This window comes from Pituophis catenifer, unplaced genomic scaffold, assembly GCF_029215685.1.
Source record: "Pituophis catenifer annectens isolate HBS135680 unplaced genomic scaffold, rPitCat1.0.hap2 SCAF_8, whole genome shotgun sequence".
Classification (NCBI taxonomy): domain Eukaryota; kingdom Metazoa; phylum Chordata; class Lepidosauria; order Squamata; family Colubridae; genus Pituophis; species Pituophis catenifer.
In genome coordinates this window covers 64,092,323-64,110,637 of record NW_027256888.1, presented here as the reverse complement: position 1 = coordinate 64,110,637, position 18,315 = coordinate 64,092,323, and the positions used below count along the sequence as shown (strand labels likewise).

The 18,315-nt window shown below is 36.4% G+C and overlaps 1 protein-coding gene across 4 annotated transcripts in view; it reads left to right on the top strand.

Moving 5' to 3' along the window:
• RAP1GDS1 (Rap1 GTPase-GDP dissociation stimulator 1) overlaps positions 1 to 18,315 on the top strand; it is an 80,049-nt gene that overhangs the window by 30,264 nt on the left and 31,470 nt on the right. For all 4 annotated transcript variants that reach the window (XM_070948504.1, XM_070948506.1, XM_070948505.1 and 1 more), the window contains exons 3-4: positions 8,143 to 8,265; positions 9,427 to 9,552. In XM_070948504.1, the coding sequence (XP_070804605.1) occupies positions 8,143 to 8,265; positions 9,427 to 9,552 (249 nt within the window). The remainder of the gene's footprint in view (positions 1 to 8,142; positions 8,266 to 9,426; positions 9,553 to 18,315) is intronic.

Genomic DNA, 18,315 nt, shown 5'->3' with positions numbered 1-18,315 from the left:
GATATTCCTCTTTGTTTTGATAAAGATAGCTGGTGAAAAATGAAGGTCTTTGATAGGAGAGAATAGAATAGAATAGAATAGAATAGAATAGAATAGAATAGAATAGAATAGAATAGAATAGAATAGAATAGAATAGAATAGAATAGAATAGTTTATTAGCCAAGTGTGATTGGACACACAAGGAATTTGTCTTGGTGCATACGCTCTCAGTGTATATAAAAAGAGAAGATACATTCGTCAGGAATCATAAGGTACAACACAATGATAATTATAGGGAAACAGTCAATATAAATCTTAAGGATACTAGCAACAAGGTTACAGTCATACAGTCATAAGTGGGAGGAGATGGGTGATAGGAACGATGAGAAGATTAATAGTAATGCAGATTTAGTAACTAGTTTGACAGTGTTGAGGGAATTATTTGTTTAGCAGAGTGATAGCGTTCGGGGGAAAAACTGTTCTTGTGTCTAGTTGTTTTGGTGTGCAGTGCTCTATAGTGTCGTTTTGAGGGTAGGAGTCGAAACAGTTTATGTCCAGGATGCGAGGGGTCTGTAAATATTTTCACAGCCCTCTTTTTGACTTGTGCAATATACAGGTACTCAGTGGAAGGCAGGTTGGTAGTAATTGTTTTTTCTGCAGTTCTAATTATCCTCTGAAGTCTGTGTCTGTCTTGTTGGGTTGTGGAACCAAACTAGACAGTTATATGGGTGCAGATGACAGACTCAATAATTCCTCTGAATCCTTGAAAAACAAACTTCAATGATTGGCTATATCTCCTGTATACTATTCATTGTGCATGCTTTATTATATTTGTGTGTGTGTTCTGTGAATAATATGTAATAGAAAATGAGAATTAGGTTTATGATAAATAATTCAAGAGATAGTTTAGTGTTTTTCGCTTGAAAATGGTGGGTATCGGATTCAAACTAACATTCTCTTTGAAATGTGTATGAAATGTAAGGATTTAAAAAGCTCTCCCTACTGACAAATGTTTACAAATTGCTTTCCCTCAACAGCCCAGAAGGTAGAAATCATTCTAGAAGTTTTATTTTAGTAGCAGTTTTCTGATCGAGTGACCTGAGGCCTGGATTTGTTAGGTCTCCTAGAATAAAGAGTCACAAAGACGTTTTTAAACAGGACTGTGGGAAATCCTAAGAAGCACTGTGGGATACTGTATACTGAGATTGGTAATGTCTCTCTAGGACAGGGGTCTCCAACCTTGGCAACTTTACGACTTGTGGACTTCAACTCCCAGAATTCCTCAGCCTGTGCATGCGTTGGCTGAGGAATTCTGGGAGTTGAAGTCCACAAGCTGTAAAGTTGCCAAGGTTGGAGACCCCTGCTCTAGGAAGATAACTTCCTGCACTAGGATAAGTAATCAGAAAGGAATAGTTCTTCCAACTTGATCACACCTGGGTCTCAGGTATAAATTATACAAGAAAATATTGTGCCAGTAGAAAAGCAAAGTCCAAAATTTGGTTAGCAAGGATATAGGGATTATAAACTAATCTGAAATGGTAAAATCATAAATGGAGATAATCTTACTCATTTGAGTGGTTCTGTTTTTAGCTGGTTTTAATGAATAATGGAAGGAAGAGGGCTTCCATTATTTAAATAATCATTTAATTTTGTACAGCCTTTTATACGACTTTCGGTAAGCATTAACAGTCATCTAGAGATATCACTGCCAAGGTCATCTGATCATTGGTAGGGTTTGGAGTTGGCTCCTGTACTAGCCCCCCTAGTCCAAATAAACATTAGATTATTATAATTGACAGGGTATGTCAGATTTAGCCTTCTAAGTAGCATAGTCATACTATCATTTAATACTATATTATTCTATATTGTAACATTTCAGGTTTTCAAAATTGTTTCTATCCTTAGTACACAGGTATATTAAAAATTAAACATTACTGCATAAAAACAAACTAGGAGACGCTAAAAGTTTCAGTAGCCGAAGATACAAATACCCTACAAGCCTTGTGAAAGGTTTCCTATGACATATGTGCCAACTCTGATTTCTGCATAAGAAAACCTGAAAGGCAAGAAGGGCCTAGGTTCATAGATTGTTATAGGTTGTTAGATGTGCCTGTCTATATTTCATTACCTTGTAAGCCATTTGAATACGTGAAAACCTAGAGCGACCCAAGAGACATATAAAAGGCAGCCTTGAATACTAATAATTAGGTTCCTACAGAAGATGAAGAACATATTTTCTCCTATTTTAAAATGTGTTACAACTTTTCCTCTCTTGCAGTTATTAATTCAGATTGCTTAAATTATTTGGGTTGGTAATAACCTTGCAAATAGTTTAAATTTGAATTTGGGGTTACAGTTCTTATGAGTCGTACCATGGATCTCTCAGCTTTCAGGATCCGGGGAGAGTCCATTAATATATTTGGTATCAATAAACTGGCTTAAAAAATCTCAATTGGAGCAAGATATCTTGCACAAATATTGCTGTGACCATGTGGAGAGTAATTTTGTTCCTAACTTTGTCTGCATGGCTATACCAGTGTATACGAAAAAAATTCTTGTGGCTTTAAGTGCAAAGGATCTTTTGAGCAGAATAAAAACGTATGTCCACTTAATGTTGCAGCTTTCTTGTGGTGGTACAGTTTCTAGTTTCAACTTTTGCTTATATAAGAATGACTCACAGTGAACTGAGGATAATGAAGGGACTTTCTTTAGAGGCTGGGTTTTTTTTTCTATAGCTGTATATAAAAGCTCTCTCTGAAATGTCAGCTTCGACTCTCAGTAAGGTAGCTTTTGGAAAATCATGTGGCACAGTTATGTAAAATGTAGCATTAGCATTATGAATAATCTTAATAGCTTTATAAAATCAAAACATGCACTTAGATTAGAAGTTAGAAATCTTTTCAAGCCTTGAAGCTTGCATAATAGTTCAAGGACCCCCCACCTCTTTAAAATGTCATTTGAGATCACAAGGTATTGATAGTCTAGTGTGAGATCTGTCATCCCATGACTCTTATGTGGGATCATGGAGAACCTTGCTATTCGTCAATTTCAGAAGTTTGTGTGCTTGTCCATATGTGTATAACAGAGTACAGTATTCATTCTCAGGTGACGTGAGAAAGTAATGGATGTACTGGTGCCTGAAGAGACAGTGCTAGCAACCTCTGTTTTATAATCTTAAACTGGAACTTGGGAGAATTAAGTTCAAACTGGCATTGGATGAGTGATCTTTTTTTGTTGTTGTTAAAAAATGCTTTCTCTCAGTTTTCTTTTTCTTGTATTATTTCTAATTTCTCCAAATTCACTTTTGAGTCCAGGTAGAAAGTTTTCTTTTTTGGGCTTTAGTCTTTTAACTTCCTCTTTGTTCTTTTGCCTCCAATTAAAATTCCCAAGTGCTAATTAGCTGCTTATTTCACACTGGGACCTCTTTTAAGCTTTTTTTAAAAAGTTTCTTTTTACCTTTAAGTTGGCCAAATCGCTTATCCAGTTACAATACTCCATTCAAACATCGCTCCTGCACAAATCTTAGTCTGGTTGCCCCATCTTAGAGCGATTGTTTTAATGGCCGCCACCCCCACTGCTGGATCAAAGAGCTGCCTCCGACCCTTCGAGGAACTTGCCTGTTCCTCTTGGTCTTCCGAGGCGCCTCTCTTTCTTCACAGTCCTTCCAAGATGGTTCTGGTCCGAAGACCCCCGGACAGCGGTTTGTCTGGCTGGATTTTTGCGAAGCTCATCAGAGCTTCGCTATTTTCCAGCCAGTCTCGCCACGACGCTTCCAGTTCCTCCCGAGTGATCTTAAGCAAATTATTTTCACTGTAGAATTGTTGTAAACATAAGAAGGCAAATTTCTGCATCCAGTCTTGAGTACCTGGAAGAAAAACGGATAATACATACAATGCAACACTATAAATGGTCCTTGAATTTTATTAGGAAAAAGGGTTAGAATCGTACTTTAATGTAAAAAATACTGTTGGGCTGCAAAGTATATGTGCTAGCTTTTATCCCGAACGTGATTCTGATCTATTCTTAATCAGTTTAAATTGAATACATCACACTTTTGATTTCAAAATTTGAAAGCTTTTCAATGTTCGACAGTGGATTTGACAAGAAAAATTATCGCCAGACTTCATTAAGAGAAAAGCGTGTGGGTTAGAAAAGAAAATACAACTAAAAAGTTGTAGGAAGGGAATCCAATCTTAATTTCCAGACCCAAAGTAGACATTCTTAAGCTGATTCAGAATGTTACTTCTCCCTCTAGTTTCTCCCTCCAAAACAAACACTCCTTTGCTTGCCAATTTTAGACTCTGTTGCAATAATGAATGTAGTATTGATTGTTCTATAAAATGACACCTTGCCTTATCTCTTAAATTTGTGCAAAATCTACTAAATCAGTAAAGCCCCTTCTCTGAAATTTTCTACTAGAGCTTATTCAACTTTAAGTCGCTTTAGTTTTAGTTGTGTTTTTAAAACACAGAGCCTCAGTGGTGCAGTGGACTAAAGTGCTGTTAAGTGCTAGCACTTAGCTGCCAGCTGCCTGCGATTAGTGCAAGTTCGAATCTCACCAGGCTCAAGGTTGACTCAGCCTTCCATTCTTTCGAGGTAGGTAAATTGAGGACCCGGATTGTGGGGGCAATAAGCCAACTTTGTATAGAACAACACCGCTTGGGGGGGGCCGAAAGCCCTATATACAAAAAAGTATGCAGGCTATTGCTATAATGCATTGTAAGCCGCCCTGAGTCTACGGAGAAGGGCGGCAAATAAATTGGACTAATAAATAAATAAATAAAGCTATTCAGTGAAGAGCATGGTGACACTGGGTGATTGTGCATTTCGAATAATAATTCCTGCAATAGGTTTGGGGAATCTTTGGTGTTGAAAATAAAAGCATTGCACATTTAATTTGTGCAAGTGACAAGTACTGCAACATACAGTAAGATTTCCTTTCTTTCCTGTTTAGAGTTGTAGTCGCTTTTAATTTCTTCAGAGTCATAGAACATTATTTTGTGGCCTCACTAGTTCAGTTTTCAACTAAATAAAAAATAACTTCACCAGAAAGTCTAGCATTGTCACATAACAGTTTGAAGAATTGGAGAAAAGAATAATAGACTAAAATGATATATTTTTGTGGTATCTTCTGTTACGTCAGGGAAATCTATTTCATGTTGTTGGTTACATGTTTACTTCTCTTCAGGTGAATGTATTGTTTTATTATCTATATATTGCTTAAACTCCTGTTATTATGACCTTTAACTGAGCAAAACAGTGCATCATAGGGCAACACTTTTTGAACCAAGGTACTTCAAATGAGCTAACTTACAGAATGTGTCCAAAATTCCAGGGCCCATCAATCCCAAGAGGATGAAATCTGGGAAAATTGTGGCCACTTGAATGCTATGTTGCTGTTGCACTGCTGGGCTGCTGCTGCAGTCATGTGATCTTCATTACCAGTGTTCCATGACACTTTCCCAGCCAATCTCGCAATCCCTCACTCTTTCCCCCACTCAGCAGCAGCCACTGACCTGCCTGTTGGAAAGGGAAGGGAGAAGCAGGAAGAAAGGAACCTCCTCGCATCCTTCCTGGCCTATACCACTACATACGTATTACCCCAATCTGTGCCACCCACACATGCACCTTCCCCAACCTCTTCCGCCCCCATCCCCATGACCCATATAGCACCTGTTGTGACCCATGCAGCACCTGTTATACGCCCTTAACTAACACATGCTGCCCCAATGCATCTCTCCTAATCTGCATGGAACTTTTTGCAAACCCCTATGAAACGGCCCAATGGAGCACAGGTTGTCTAGTTAGTTTTAAAAAGCAGTTGAACTGTGGGATATACCAGGGGTGTCACGGTGTAGTCATGTGATGTATTTGGACTTTTTTTCCCCTTCGCTAAACTGGGTGTGGGCATGGCCAACACGTGACTCATCCGGCCCGCGGGCTGGGAGTTTGACAGCTGGTTTATACAGTAAATTGAACAGTAAATAATACATAGAAGAATACTTGACTCTTAAAAATGAATTGTCCTGGATGGAAATTCAGAAGGTAACATGCTGATAGGTACCTTAATATCCTTAGTTCGCATCTGCAATTTTCTGTAGTTCAGTTTTGTATTGCAGCGGCTATGAGCAAGATGGAATATTTTAGGTTACATTTCATATGCTTATCATGCTTGTTTCTATATTCTTCATTTCATATGCTAAGGCATTCACAATTTTTGTGACATGATTTGAAGTAGAGGATATATTCAACAGGTAGTACTGTTGGGCATGTCAGACTCTATTATATTGATGAATTATTGTGGACGAATATTTGCAGGGCTGACTAAGAACCTGAAATATTGATCACTGTTGATACTCTTAAATTAACAGAGAACGCCCTGGCCATTTCCCTTTCCTCCAAGTTTAATTAAAGCCAGAGTACTAGCAATGTTGTAGCTGATCTCTGGTATGATGAAATAAGATAAGATTAGGCAACTGCTTCCAGAAGTGAACGTAATAAAACAATAGCACTAGGTAGAATTTTGATTCTCCCCACCCACCCAAAATAAAGCTGAAAATGGATATCCTGATCACAATGTGAACACTGTGTTAACAAACAGTAGTAACTTAAAATGAAGAGCTGTTATATTGGTCTTGACTTTATAGAAAAATTGAAGAAACATGACATATTATTTAAAGCAGACTGGAGTCTGCAAACACATTTTTTTAGGGTTTTGTGTCTCTTTTGTAAGTAGAATACATGCAAATACAGTAGAATAAATGCAGTCTTAGCTTCCAGCATTTTTAAGGTATTTTTCAACAAATTATGTTTATAGAGCAAAGCATCCTAATTTTGTTTTCAAATTATTTCTTGATGTTCTGGTAGACAGATGCCCTGATACACTATTTTTATTCTGGCTGTTAAAAATAAGCATTTTTTTTTTTCCTATCTAAAATGTTAGCTATACTTTACCTCTGTAATCCTTATAGTAGCACTCGATATTGGCTTCTTTAAATTAATGAAGTGGAGGTTTTAAGACAGAGTGATAACACATATCCAAAGTCATTCACTGAGTTTCTGGCTTTGGGAACAGAATTGCAGGCTTCGTACAGACTTTATATTTCCAGGAGTGTTACCATGGATGTGTTTCCCTCAAACTTGTGTTCAGATGGAGATATTCCTTGACTAAGACTCATGGTGGCTATAAATGCTAGTGGCCTAATCTTACAAGACATTCACATCAGTGGTGGGTTTCTACTGGTTCACCCCAGTTCTGGCGAACCAGTAGCGGCAGTGGTGGGAGGCTCCACCCATCTACCTGGACGTCATCACAGACGCTCTACCCGTGCGCAGAAGCACCACATACAAGCAAAGCGAGCAGGTGCACACGTTCACAGTTCTGAACCAGTAGTGGAGTGAAACCCACTACTGGTTCACGTCATAAGTAGAATAGCAAAGTAGTTTGAAATCTCATGAGATCATTTGTGATCTTTTGAGAACCATCCTTTTTTACCTGCTTTATTCATTTATAGATTGACCAGTCTTTGAATATGTGTCTATAATGTTGATCCAACTAAGACACCTCTTATTATTTCCGCAATGATAAATTGGGATTCCTTTCTGGAGACAGGTTTTGATATCCCTCCTTAGTATTTTTCATTACAATGATTGAAGTTGATGAAGAGGAAAAAAAAGCAGCCCTCTCTTTTCTCTGGAGAAGCTTCTGTCGGGATACAAAGAGTCCAGTGGGTTATAAAGTAGCATTGTGTTTAAAGGTAGGTAGGTGAGTGGATCGATGGATGGATAGAAGACAGACAGACAGACAGACAGACAGACAGACAGACAGACAGACAAGGAGAGGAGCGGTTTCAATAATTGCAAAGAGTCATGGAAAGGAACATATTCAGAAATCATTATATAAACAAAAAGCAGAAGCATTCCTTAAGCCCTGGGAAAGGAGATAATTTTAGGAAAGATTTAGTCTGGCTCCTCACTCACTCGGGTATAAGAAGGAGGCGAAGAAAACCCCAATCAGATTTGCCAAATTTTGTTAATATAGCCTCTTTAATAAAGCTTTTATCTGGTTTTCTTGTGGAGTCTGTTTCCTGATGAAGACAATCTTAAAAGAGCTGACAGTGATCTTCTTTTACAAAATCTTGTGTTGTATATCTTTCTTTTCAGATATTGAGACAAGTGAAAAAATCCAGAAAAGTGGAATTCTCCCGGTGTTTGCAAGCCTATTGACTCAGCAGTCTTCCTGCACTGCAAAAGTAGCTAACGTCATAGCAGAAGTAGCCAAAAATGGTGAGGTTTTCCACAAAGCCTTTTTTGCTGGAACATCTTCAGTTTTGCAGCTCACGTTGTCAGTATGTTTTACTTCTTTAAGTTTTCATTTTATGGATGTTTCCATTTCTTTCTCTCTCCACTGTTTTTGTTTAGTTCTATCTTTATGTTACACTAGTAACTAGTGCCATCAAAAAGAACATACTTTCAGAAATGTGTATTAGTTGCAAGAATAAGCATTGAGCATGCATTAAATACAAATAGTGGCTGATAATGTCATGATAATGTGGGAAGTATTCTAATGATGACAAAGCCTGTGCCAGAATGCACCTTAGAGAGAAAGGATATGAGGTGGAATTGGTCATGGTTTTTGATATTTTAAACCTAAACAAGGCAGGTGCACCAGATTTTCCTTTTTTCATTTTTTTCCAGCCCCAAAAGATGGGCAATTGTATTGGTATTAATCACTGACTTATTGCCAAAATGTGGCAGTACAATTCCTAGGAGTTCTCAGGGTCATAAAAAATAAATTCACAACCTTATGCAAGCTGCATATTCATTACATTCTTTAAAATCTACCCTTTTATGGAAGGCTTAAAATGGCTACAAAGATTAGCATTTCATTCTGCATGCAGCGCACGTTAAACATTTATTGCTTTACAGACCCTACTCTACTGTCAAGGTATATACTCAAAGCCTAGCGAGTAATAATCATACTTCAGAATGAAAATTCCCCCAAGCTTTTTCAAGCAGTAAATTACTATGAGTTGGATTCAGATTTAGCCTTACTTAGACCCTCTGAAAATAACAGGATGAGCAGGATTTGCAGATATGAAGAAGGAATAAGAGATCCTCATTTTATCTAAACATGAGAGTCTCGTGGTGCTCAAATTTTAAACTTCATCTTAAAACAACAGCTGTTTCAAACTTACCAATAAATAATCGTTAGGCATTAATCTTTGATCTTAGTTGATATCAAATCAAATTTATTATTAATCAGAGACCAGAGACCAGAACAAATAAAAACACTCAAGGAATATCCAGTTAAAAATTCTAAAATAAAATAATGAATAACAGATTAAAATCTATATTAAAATCACAATTTGGCATCTAATCTATCAGTTACACATGGTCTGGTATTAGTCTTTAATTGATCTTCATTTCTCTTTCCATGGATTGTAGAGTTTATGCGGAATCCATGTGTAGATGCTGGCTTGATCCCACCTTTGGTTCAGCTCTTAAACTGTAAAGATCAGGAGATTCTTCTTCAAACAGGGCGTGCCTTGGGCAACATATGCTACGACAGCCGTAAGTCTTCAAAATATCAATATTTTTATTCTTCAACCTTACATATTCATTTTTTGTAGTCTTGTTGAGAGCTTTTGTGCAAATTTTTCTGAGACATTAGCAAGTGTTGTCACAAATAAACTTGTCCTACACGTCAGATTTTTTTTTATTGGTTTAAATTGAAGCAAGCAAGTCCTTGACAAATAGCCTAAGGGTATGAAGACAGAGGTATAGAAATTGTCTTGTGTGTTTACTTATGTTACAGTTTTCTCTAGTGGAAGACTTGCCAAATGTTATTTCTATGAATAAATCAGTAGGATTATGCAATGCGATTTTACTCCAACTCACAAAATAAAACTGCATGGAATTTGCCATAGTTAGGTTCCCACTGATCGTTGTATGTGATGTTACAAAATACGAATCCAGATTCTCATGTGTATTTCTGTATATGCTTTTGCTGTCATTTCTACTTTTTTAGTGGAAGGTTCAGTTAGTTGTAAATACATGGAGCAACAAAATCTTAAAATGGGATTTGATGAACTTTTGTTCCTTTACTATAATTTCTTCCCATGTGCTATGACTACAAAAGAAAAATTACACCTAATGGTCAGTCTTCGGAGAAACATTGAAATTGAAGTTTTGGACAATGGGTCTATTATGTCTATGGACATAATACTGAAGGAGGACATCTACGTAGTATAATCAGCATAATATCAGTCTTTTTTTAGAAAAGGACACATGAATTTATCTACTTCATTGCGACAACTATTAAAAATGCAAAGACAACCTGTTTGAAATATTCATATTTTATTAATATTGACAAATTATAAACATCAACTCAGATAAATTGATTGTTTTTATTGAATTTTTAATGCTTTTAATATCCTGAAAAGCTAAAAGATTATTCCCAGCTACTCAGATATATTTTCTGTTAGTAATGATGAGGGGTTATTCATGTTATGCATTTTTAATATCAATCTCAAATTATATATGATCGATATGACTTCCATACACCTTGAAATATGGTAAAATACATCGTCTTTTAACGTCATTTCATATCCAGTTCAGCCTCGCTATACCTTAATGTGCATAGACATTTACCACCTAGAATATAACCATGAATGCTAGTTTGGATGCTTTTAAAAAGAGCCAGTCATATATACAAAGGGTGTATTTCCACTGGTAATTTTAGAATCTCAGATAATATGCATTAAACATTAGTGGTAAATTTACAATCTCAGATAATATACCTGAGGAACCCAGAGCGGGGTGGAGCCCATGGCTTGTATGAATATGTGCTGTCGCCAGGATGGGGGGGGGGGGGGTATTTTATTATTTTATTATTTTATTATTTTTATTTTTATATGATGTTTTTATACCCTTACTTGGATTTGAACTTGGGCTGCCTGCATATTAGGCAGTTGTATTAACCTCTGAGCCACAAGTTCTCCTCTCTTCATCAGCTTGAGCCAGGGGAGAGATTAAGTATTTTTCTGTCGAATATACACTGCTCAAAAAAATAAAGGGAACACAAACAGAAGACATCCGAGATCTGAATGAATGAAATAGCCTTATTAAATACTTTGTTCGTTACATACAGTAGTTTTGTGTCCCCTTTAGTTGTTTGAGCAGTGTATAAACTACTGTATGTAAAGAACAAAGTATTTAATAAGGCTATTTCATTCATTCAGATCTCGGATGTCTTCTGCTTGTGTTCCCTTATTTTTTTGAGCAGTATATATAAAATACCATTCCTTGGAAGGAAAGTAGCAAGGGTTAGGGTTAGGGTCCAGTCTGTCAACTTCATGCACTGGCCTGATATTTATGCAGCAAATAAGCCATGTAAACCAAGTAAAATAAAATAAAAAATTCAGACACAAAAGCAAATCATTATCAGAGGGAATGTAGACAATAATAGATTATAACTGATATATCACTGTCAAAATACTTTATTAGTAGATGTTTTTACTTCCGATTGTATCTTGCTGGAAGAAAGGAACCACAAAAAATATATGCTGAAATAATTTTATTATGAATGGAACAGGTTGGTAAATACTTAGAAGGCCCAAATATAAAATTGTAACATCAGAACAAGGATAAAACGGCAGCTGATGTTCAGTATGTTTTAATATGTAGAATTATGTTTCATAATTATATTTGTCTACAGATGAAACCAATGTTTTCTAATATATAAAAAGAAGCATACAGATTCTCTTGACTTCAGAAATAACTTTTTTTACAAACATGGGCATGATATCTACATCTTTGTTCTTGCTTATTTTGTTATTTGTTTTCTTGTTCTGATTATCATTTAGAGTCATACACAACATATTGTCTGATAGTTATAGAGGCATATTTTAATTACCACTGTAGAAGCATATTTGGATATCACAGGATTATGACAACAAATGGGAATAGCAACAACGATAGCATTTAAAGTTATATACCGCTTCATAGTGCTTTACAGCACTCTGAACAGTTTATAATGTCAGCATATTGCCCCCAACAATCTGGGTCCTCATTTTATCAACTTCGGAAGGGTGGAAAGCTGAATCAACCTTGAGCAATTGAGGATCAAACTCCTGGCAGTGAGCTGAATTAGCCTGCGTCACTGCACTCTAACCACTGCGCCACCATGGCTCCTATAAAATAAATAGTAAGAATGCTTCAAGCAAATTATTATTTCCTTATTTGTGCAAAATGAGAATAAGGAAAATAGAAGTAGAGAATTTTTGCCAAGTCTAAATTGGTTTATCTACAATAATGTGTTCCAAGCATCATAGATGGGGCTAAATTACTTCAGTTACATTATTACTCACATATACAATTTTCCTCAGTGGTTTTTTGTTAATAATAGTTGTTTTCTATATGATTCGTAATTGCTCTGTTCATTCATATCTAACGTGAGAGACCCCTTCATAAATGTCTTAAAGTTATAAAATTGTGTTCTATAACAATTAGAAGTTCATTGATGTGATACATAGGAGCTAAAGCTACATTATGTTGTTAGCAGTTATCAGGATATAGTGAGTTGACTGGCGGCTAAAAGTCCCTTGGCAATTAATATTATTTTTCTTCTTTGCCAGGATAGCAATGAAATACTACATTAATTAAAATGGCATCATTTTTAATGGTGAAATTATAAAGAGGTTGTTCTGGTCACAGCTTGATTTTAAATGTGGTAAATATATTGTCCCCTAGTGAATGAGACAGCAAAATGGTAGAGATCACGTATTATTTATTTTTGAACAGTTTATTGCCCATGTATCAATGAATACTTTGAAATACATCTTCTATTTGGCAATTCCAATAAAGAGCTTCTTGACAGTTTAATGTTTATGTTGTATGATAAGAAAATGATCATATACTGTTGTTTATCTTATCATTCCATTGCAACAGTGGAAGACAATAAAATGATTCCTTGCTCCAGCTACAAGAAAAAACAGAGATCTCTACCCACCCACCCATTGGCTTAACAAGTTATATGTCTGTCATGGTAGATTACATGGCAGCAAGATATTTAAGTCAGTGGTGAATCCATGGTATATCTGTCAAATAATCCAGTTTACTGCCTGAATTCCAGCTGTTGATTATCATTGCTTTACTCTTACATGTATTCATCTTCAGCAATTTTAATCTAACCTAGCTATCAGTAAGCAGCTAATAATTCAGAATCTGGGTCAAAATGTGTTTGAGAAAGAGGAGATTATCTTCTTGTCTACTTCACTGCTCTTGGTATTCTTAAATCTGTTCAGATGTGGTAGATCCCCATAATTTGCAGTAAGGTGGTTATGAGCAGAATGCTTAAGTATGAAGAGTATCTAAAAGATTAAAATATGTAAACCTGTCTGTAAAGCAAAATCCCATGAATGTTTTGAAGCAAGTTCAGAAATACAATAATTATGTCCTATTGCTTAAAGACTGTCCTAGAGAAAGAGAAGAAACTTCATCAAATACAGTGATTTATGATCCTGTAGTCAAAATTCAAAAAAATCACAGTGAAGTATCAAAAGGTGGCGTTAAGCAATAGCCTTCATACTTTTGTATATTTTATACAAAGTCAGCTTATTGCCCCCACAAACTGGGTCCTCAATTTACCTACCTTAGAAAGGATGGAAGGCTGAGTCAACCTTGAGCCTGGCAAGATTCGAACTTACTTTAATTGCAGACAGCTGGTGTTAAATTACAGTGCCTTGTCTGCAGAGCTATCCAGGCTCCTATATTGACAAGATGTTATTTATTTAGATTTTTAGATTATTAAATCCAAAGACTTTTAGTGATTTTCAAAGTTAAAACAGCATAAAAACCAATATAAACCACACAGGCAAAAAAGCACATTGGGAAGAAAAATCTTTTCCACCAGTCAGGGCCACAAACATACTGTCCTCTAGTCTCTTTGCTGTGCTTTATATAATTTCTAAAAACCTGGGTTTTCAAAGTTAGTGCCAGGTAATGGTTGTATTCCAGAGGGTGGAGGTAGTGATAGAATGTCATGATTCTGGCATGCCACAAGATGGCACTGTTTTTAATTGTGACACCCAAAGCATGCCCATCATCTTACCTGATCATAGGACAAAAGTCGACTCATAAAGTCATTTAGGGTTTATAGGTCACCAGGACCTTACTTTGCATTCAGTAGCACATTGGTAAATCAGTGCAGCTCATAGAACAGAGCTGTTACATGATTGTACAAAATGTAATCCTGTTTGTGCAGGGACATTTTGTTTAGCTGTATCATCTAAGTGGATTTAAAGCTCCATGTATAGTGCATTCAGTGGTGGGATTCAACCAGTTCACACCTGTTCGGGGGAACCAGTTGTTAACTTTCTAAGCAGTTCGGAGAACCGGTTGTTGGACGAGATCTCTTTTTGTTTTTTTCCACTTTATAGGGTTAATCCTGTAAGGAAGGCAGGAAGGAAACATTCTGGTGTTGTTTCTAGCCTAATCTTTATTGCCCTGCTTACAGAAACTGCCTCTCTTGTTAACCCTTATTACATTGTAACAGCTAAGGTGAAGCGCCCATCGACGTGACGTGAGTGACGTTGAGTTGGCCATGCCCACATAGTCACATGACCACCAAGCTACGCCTACCCAGCTGGTCATTAGGGCAGAGAACCGGTTGTTAAATTATTTGAATCCTACAACTGAGTACATTATATTAATCTGAATGAAAAGTAAATTAGGCATGGGTGACAGTGAGTGGGTGACAGTGAGAGTATGCTAGACTTGGAAAGGTGCAGTTGGTGCCCAAGATATATTTGTGCAAAAGCCCTCCTGATCATGGTTGCCAGTTGCTCTTCTAGCAAGTGTCGTGAGTTTCAGGGAGACTTCTGAGTTTGCAGCAATTGCAATTGGGGAAGTATAAACCCATTGAAAACTACAGATGCCAAATATTCAGACACAGCTGATCTTTGAACTAGAGTCATTGAGTCCTGCTACGGCTGACCCTAAGCCTGTTCCACCCCATGCAGACCTTAAAAGCCATTCGGCACTGGGACAACACATCAGTAACACTTGGTTGGTTAGGGGTTCAAGTAGACCTCTGAGTATCATCAGGATTTGATCTCACCCATTAAGGAGTGTAGATAGAAGTTTCCAAATTTTAATTTCATATATAGATAGGTTGTGGGTTTTGAATAATGCAAAATTCAATTTAGTGCAATTAATTAAATCCATACCAGGTCACGTTTAATGCGAGCCAAAATTTAATTACTGCATAGTTAGCATGAGTGGGGTTGAGGCAAGCGTAGGTACAGTTGCCATTGGGGTTTTAGAGTCTAGTTGTTGTTTGTGCAATATGGAGAAAAGGAAGGTTCTGTCCAAGCAAAGTTCAAAAAAGAAGAGGCTCATTTTGAAGTACTATGTAGAATACAGGACAGAGTAGGTACATGTGGGATATATACGTTTAATCTTATTTGAGTATTTAATTAAACGTATACAATTTATGTTTAAAATGTTTAATTGCCTACTTTTGTTAAACTGGATTCAATTGCCCTTAGACATGTGACTTCACATTCTGTAAATTACAATATTGTGACCAATTTGTGAAATTCGTTAATGGAACCTACTTGTATAAAACTTAAGTCATTCATAATGGCATCGCTATGGCTTTAAATTATTTCAAGGGAAAACAGTCTTGAGAGTAAGCATGCATGTTTGATTAAAAATTAAAATTTAGAATTGCAATTGAATTGCTAAATCCTCTTAAAGGAAAGGTTAGACTGGCAAAATAAAGTGTCCTTTAAGACAGTCATCTCAACTGTCTCAGTGGCTTCATGGGCAACCTTTCCTTTTTCCTTCTTGGTAGTGGTACAGAAATGATTTATTATTGCCTCAGGGATTTTATTTTTACTTCCCCATTTATCTTACAGCCTGAAATTTCCAGGTGTTTCCAAATATTAATCAGATGCAACCTCTTTTCAAGTTCAGCCAGGTTAAGGGGAGCAACCTTGTATGTATAAATGCTATACTTTTATGCCTGGTTTTTCTTACCCAAAGAGGACCATACTACGTTTATTTTTTATTATTTTTATTATTCATATTTCTATGCCGCCCAGTCTCCGAGGACTCTGGGTGGCTTACACCAAAGACAGTATACTAAATAGCATATTGCCCCCAACAATCTGGGTCCTCATTTTACCCACCTCGGAAGGATGGAAGGCTGAGTCAACCTTGAGCCGGCGAGATTTGATCTGCTGATCTGCTGAACTAGCAGTCAGCTGAAGTAGCTGCAGTACTGCACCCTTTTGTTGTTGTTAATGAAAACTTACTGAGAACAGTCGTGATGCAAACTGTGTGATGAGTGTTTGTTTGTTAGGTTTGCAGCCAGCAGAACATTTTGCTTTTTAAAAAATATATACGGGTATATACTGTAGTCTTATTTCAAAAGGCAACAACACCTTCCAATTTATTACAGAAACTGGGAATGTTTTACGTGGGAGTTTATTTCACTGCTGACAAGGTAATAGACAAACAGAATAAGACAAACAACATGTTCCAAACTTGTTTTGACTGGGATATGGTGGGTATATTTAGCAGGCAATTCTCCAGTACTTCATGCATGGAGAAGAGAGAGACGGTAATTAGAGTTGTGACACCCTGAATTTACAGTGTGGTTTGTCCTTTCTTAAAGGATGAAGACTGCTGGAACATAGTCACAGAATCAGCATTTCTGGCAGTTTTCCTCCCCAAATTAATGTTGATTAATTTTAGATTAAGTGGATCCAAAAAAGGCACAGGTGAGTTTTCTCACCCTCAAGTCCTGTAAATAAACAGTGCTGTAGGCAGATTTACTTCACATCACCTGATCAGCTTCTGCAAGAAGGAAGCCGACTCGGGGAGGCTAAAGGGAAGAGGGGGAAATTGCCCCTAAACAACAATCTCTGTTATTTATAAGACCTCATAGAGTCCACCTAGCCTTTAGATCTCATATGCAGTTGATTTGTTTTTGTATGGATTTGTATATCATAAGGTAAGGAACAAAATCTCTGGGTGCTTTACATACAGCCCAGCAAACATCTGCATCCTGTGTAGCTTTTTTCAGCTTATTTTTACATATACACAATTTGCATTGCAAGGAGTTTCTGAAAAATCAATTCATTTATGGTAACAAAAATGTATGTATATTTTGATGGTTCTAATTGCAGAATATCGATGTAATATAAACCATAGGAATAAGGATTCATTTCCTGGAATGCTTACTTGCTTGACCATTTTTTATCCAATTCTCTCTCCAGAATACTTAAGACAGTGTATATGATATTTTTAACTCCACGCTACTGATCAATCTTTACAGCTCCCTTTTCAAAACATAGATTAGCTTGAGGCTCCTCCCTGGATAATCTTTTTTCCCATTAAAAACCAACAACTGAGAGACACACACACCCCAAAGTATTTGCTGCAGTGAGACATGGCTGAATCATTTGGTTTTGGGGCATTTCTTGTCCCAGTTTATCGCAGTAAGATCACTATGTAGCATTTTGATATGGAACTGCTTTAAACATTATGATGAAAAAAAGATTATATTTTGTTGCACCCTTATGTAATAATCAAATAAAACAGAAATCAGATAACCTTTTCTTTGTTCTAGAGAGGAAAATGTGTGTGTATATATGAACTATTTTTGTGTTGGAGTTTATATGTGTATCATATAGCTCTTGTATCCAAACCTTTTTACTTCTAGGAAAGAAAGAAAGAAAGACATACATGTGGATTTTGACAACGTTGTTAAACTCTTTACCTTTCATAACAATTTTTATGCACCATAATCATTGCAGATATTCCATACATCTCACTATATTTTTTTCTTTTTTGCTAATGGGACTGTGTTAAATGAATTGTCTCAGGATTTTCTTTTTCAAGGCACTACTTTATTATCTGGGAGAAGGGGTGTTCAGTATATTGGCCCCTGTATTCATATTACAAAACAAATTAGAAACATTGTGATACATTACTTTAGATTATATAGAAATATTATAATACATCTTTAGATTATATGGTCCATAAAAAGTTCAGCAATCGAACAATGTATAATTTATTTGGGTAACATGGTCGAAGCATAAATTATTTCTTCTAAAAATATTGCTACAATATGCTTCAACAAATAGAAGACTAACTTTGAGTCACTTGTATTCAGACAGCAAACTAGGATCAAGACCTATTTGAAGAACTGTTTGCAAAGTATAGTACATAGAATTCTTATGTTATGGCATAACTGCTAAACTGGCAAACATTAACTAATACCATTGCTCTGCTGCTAGATTTCTTTATACAATAGAAGAAAGG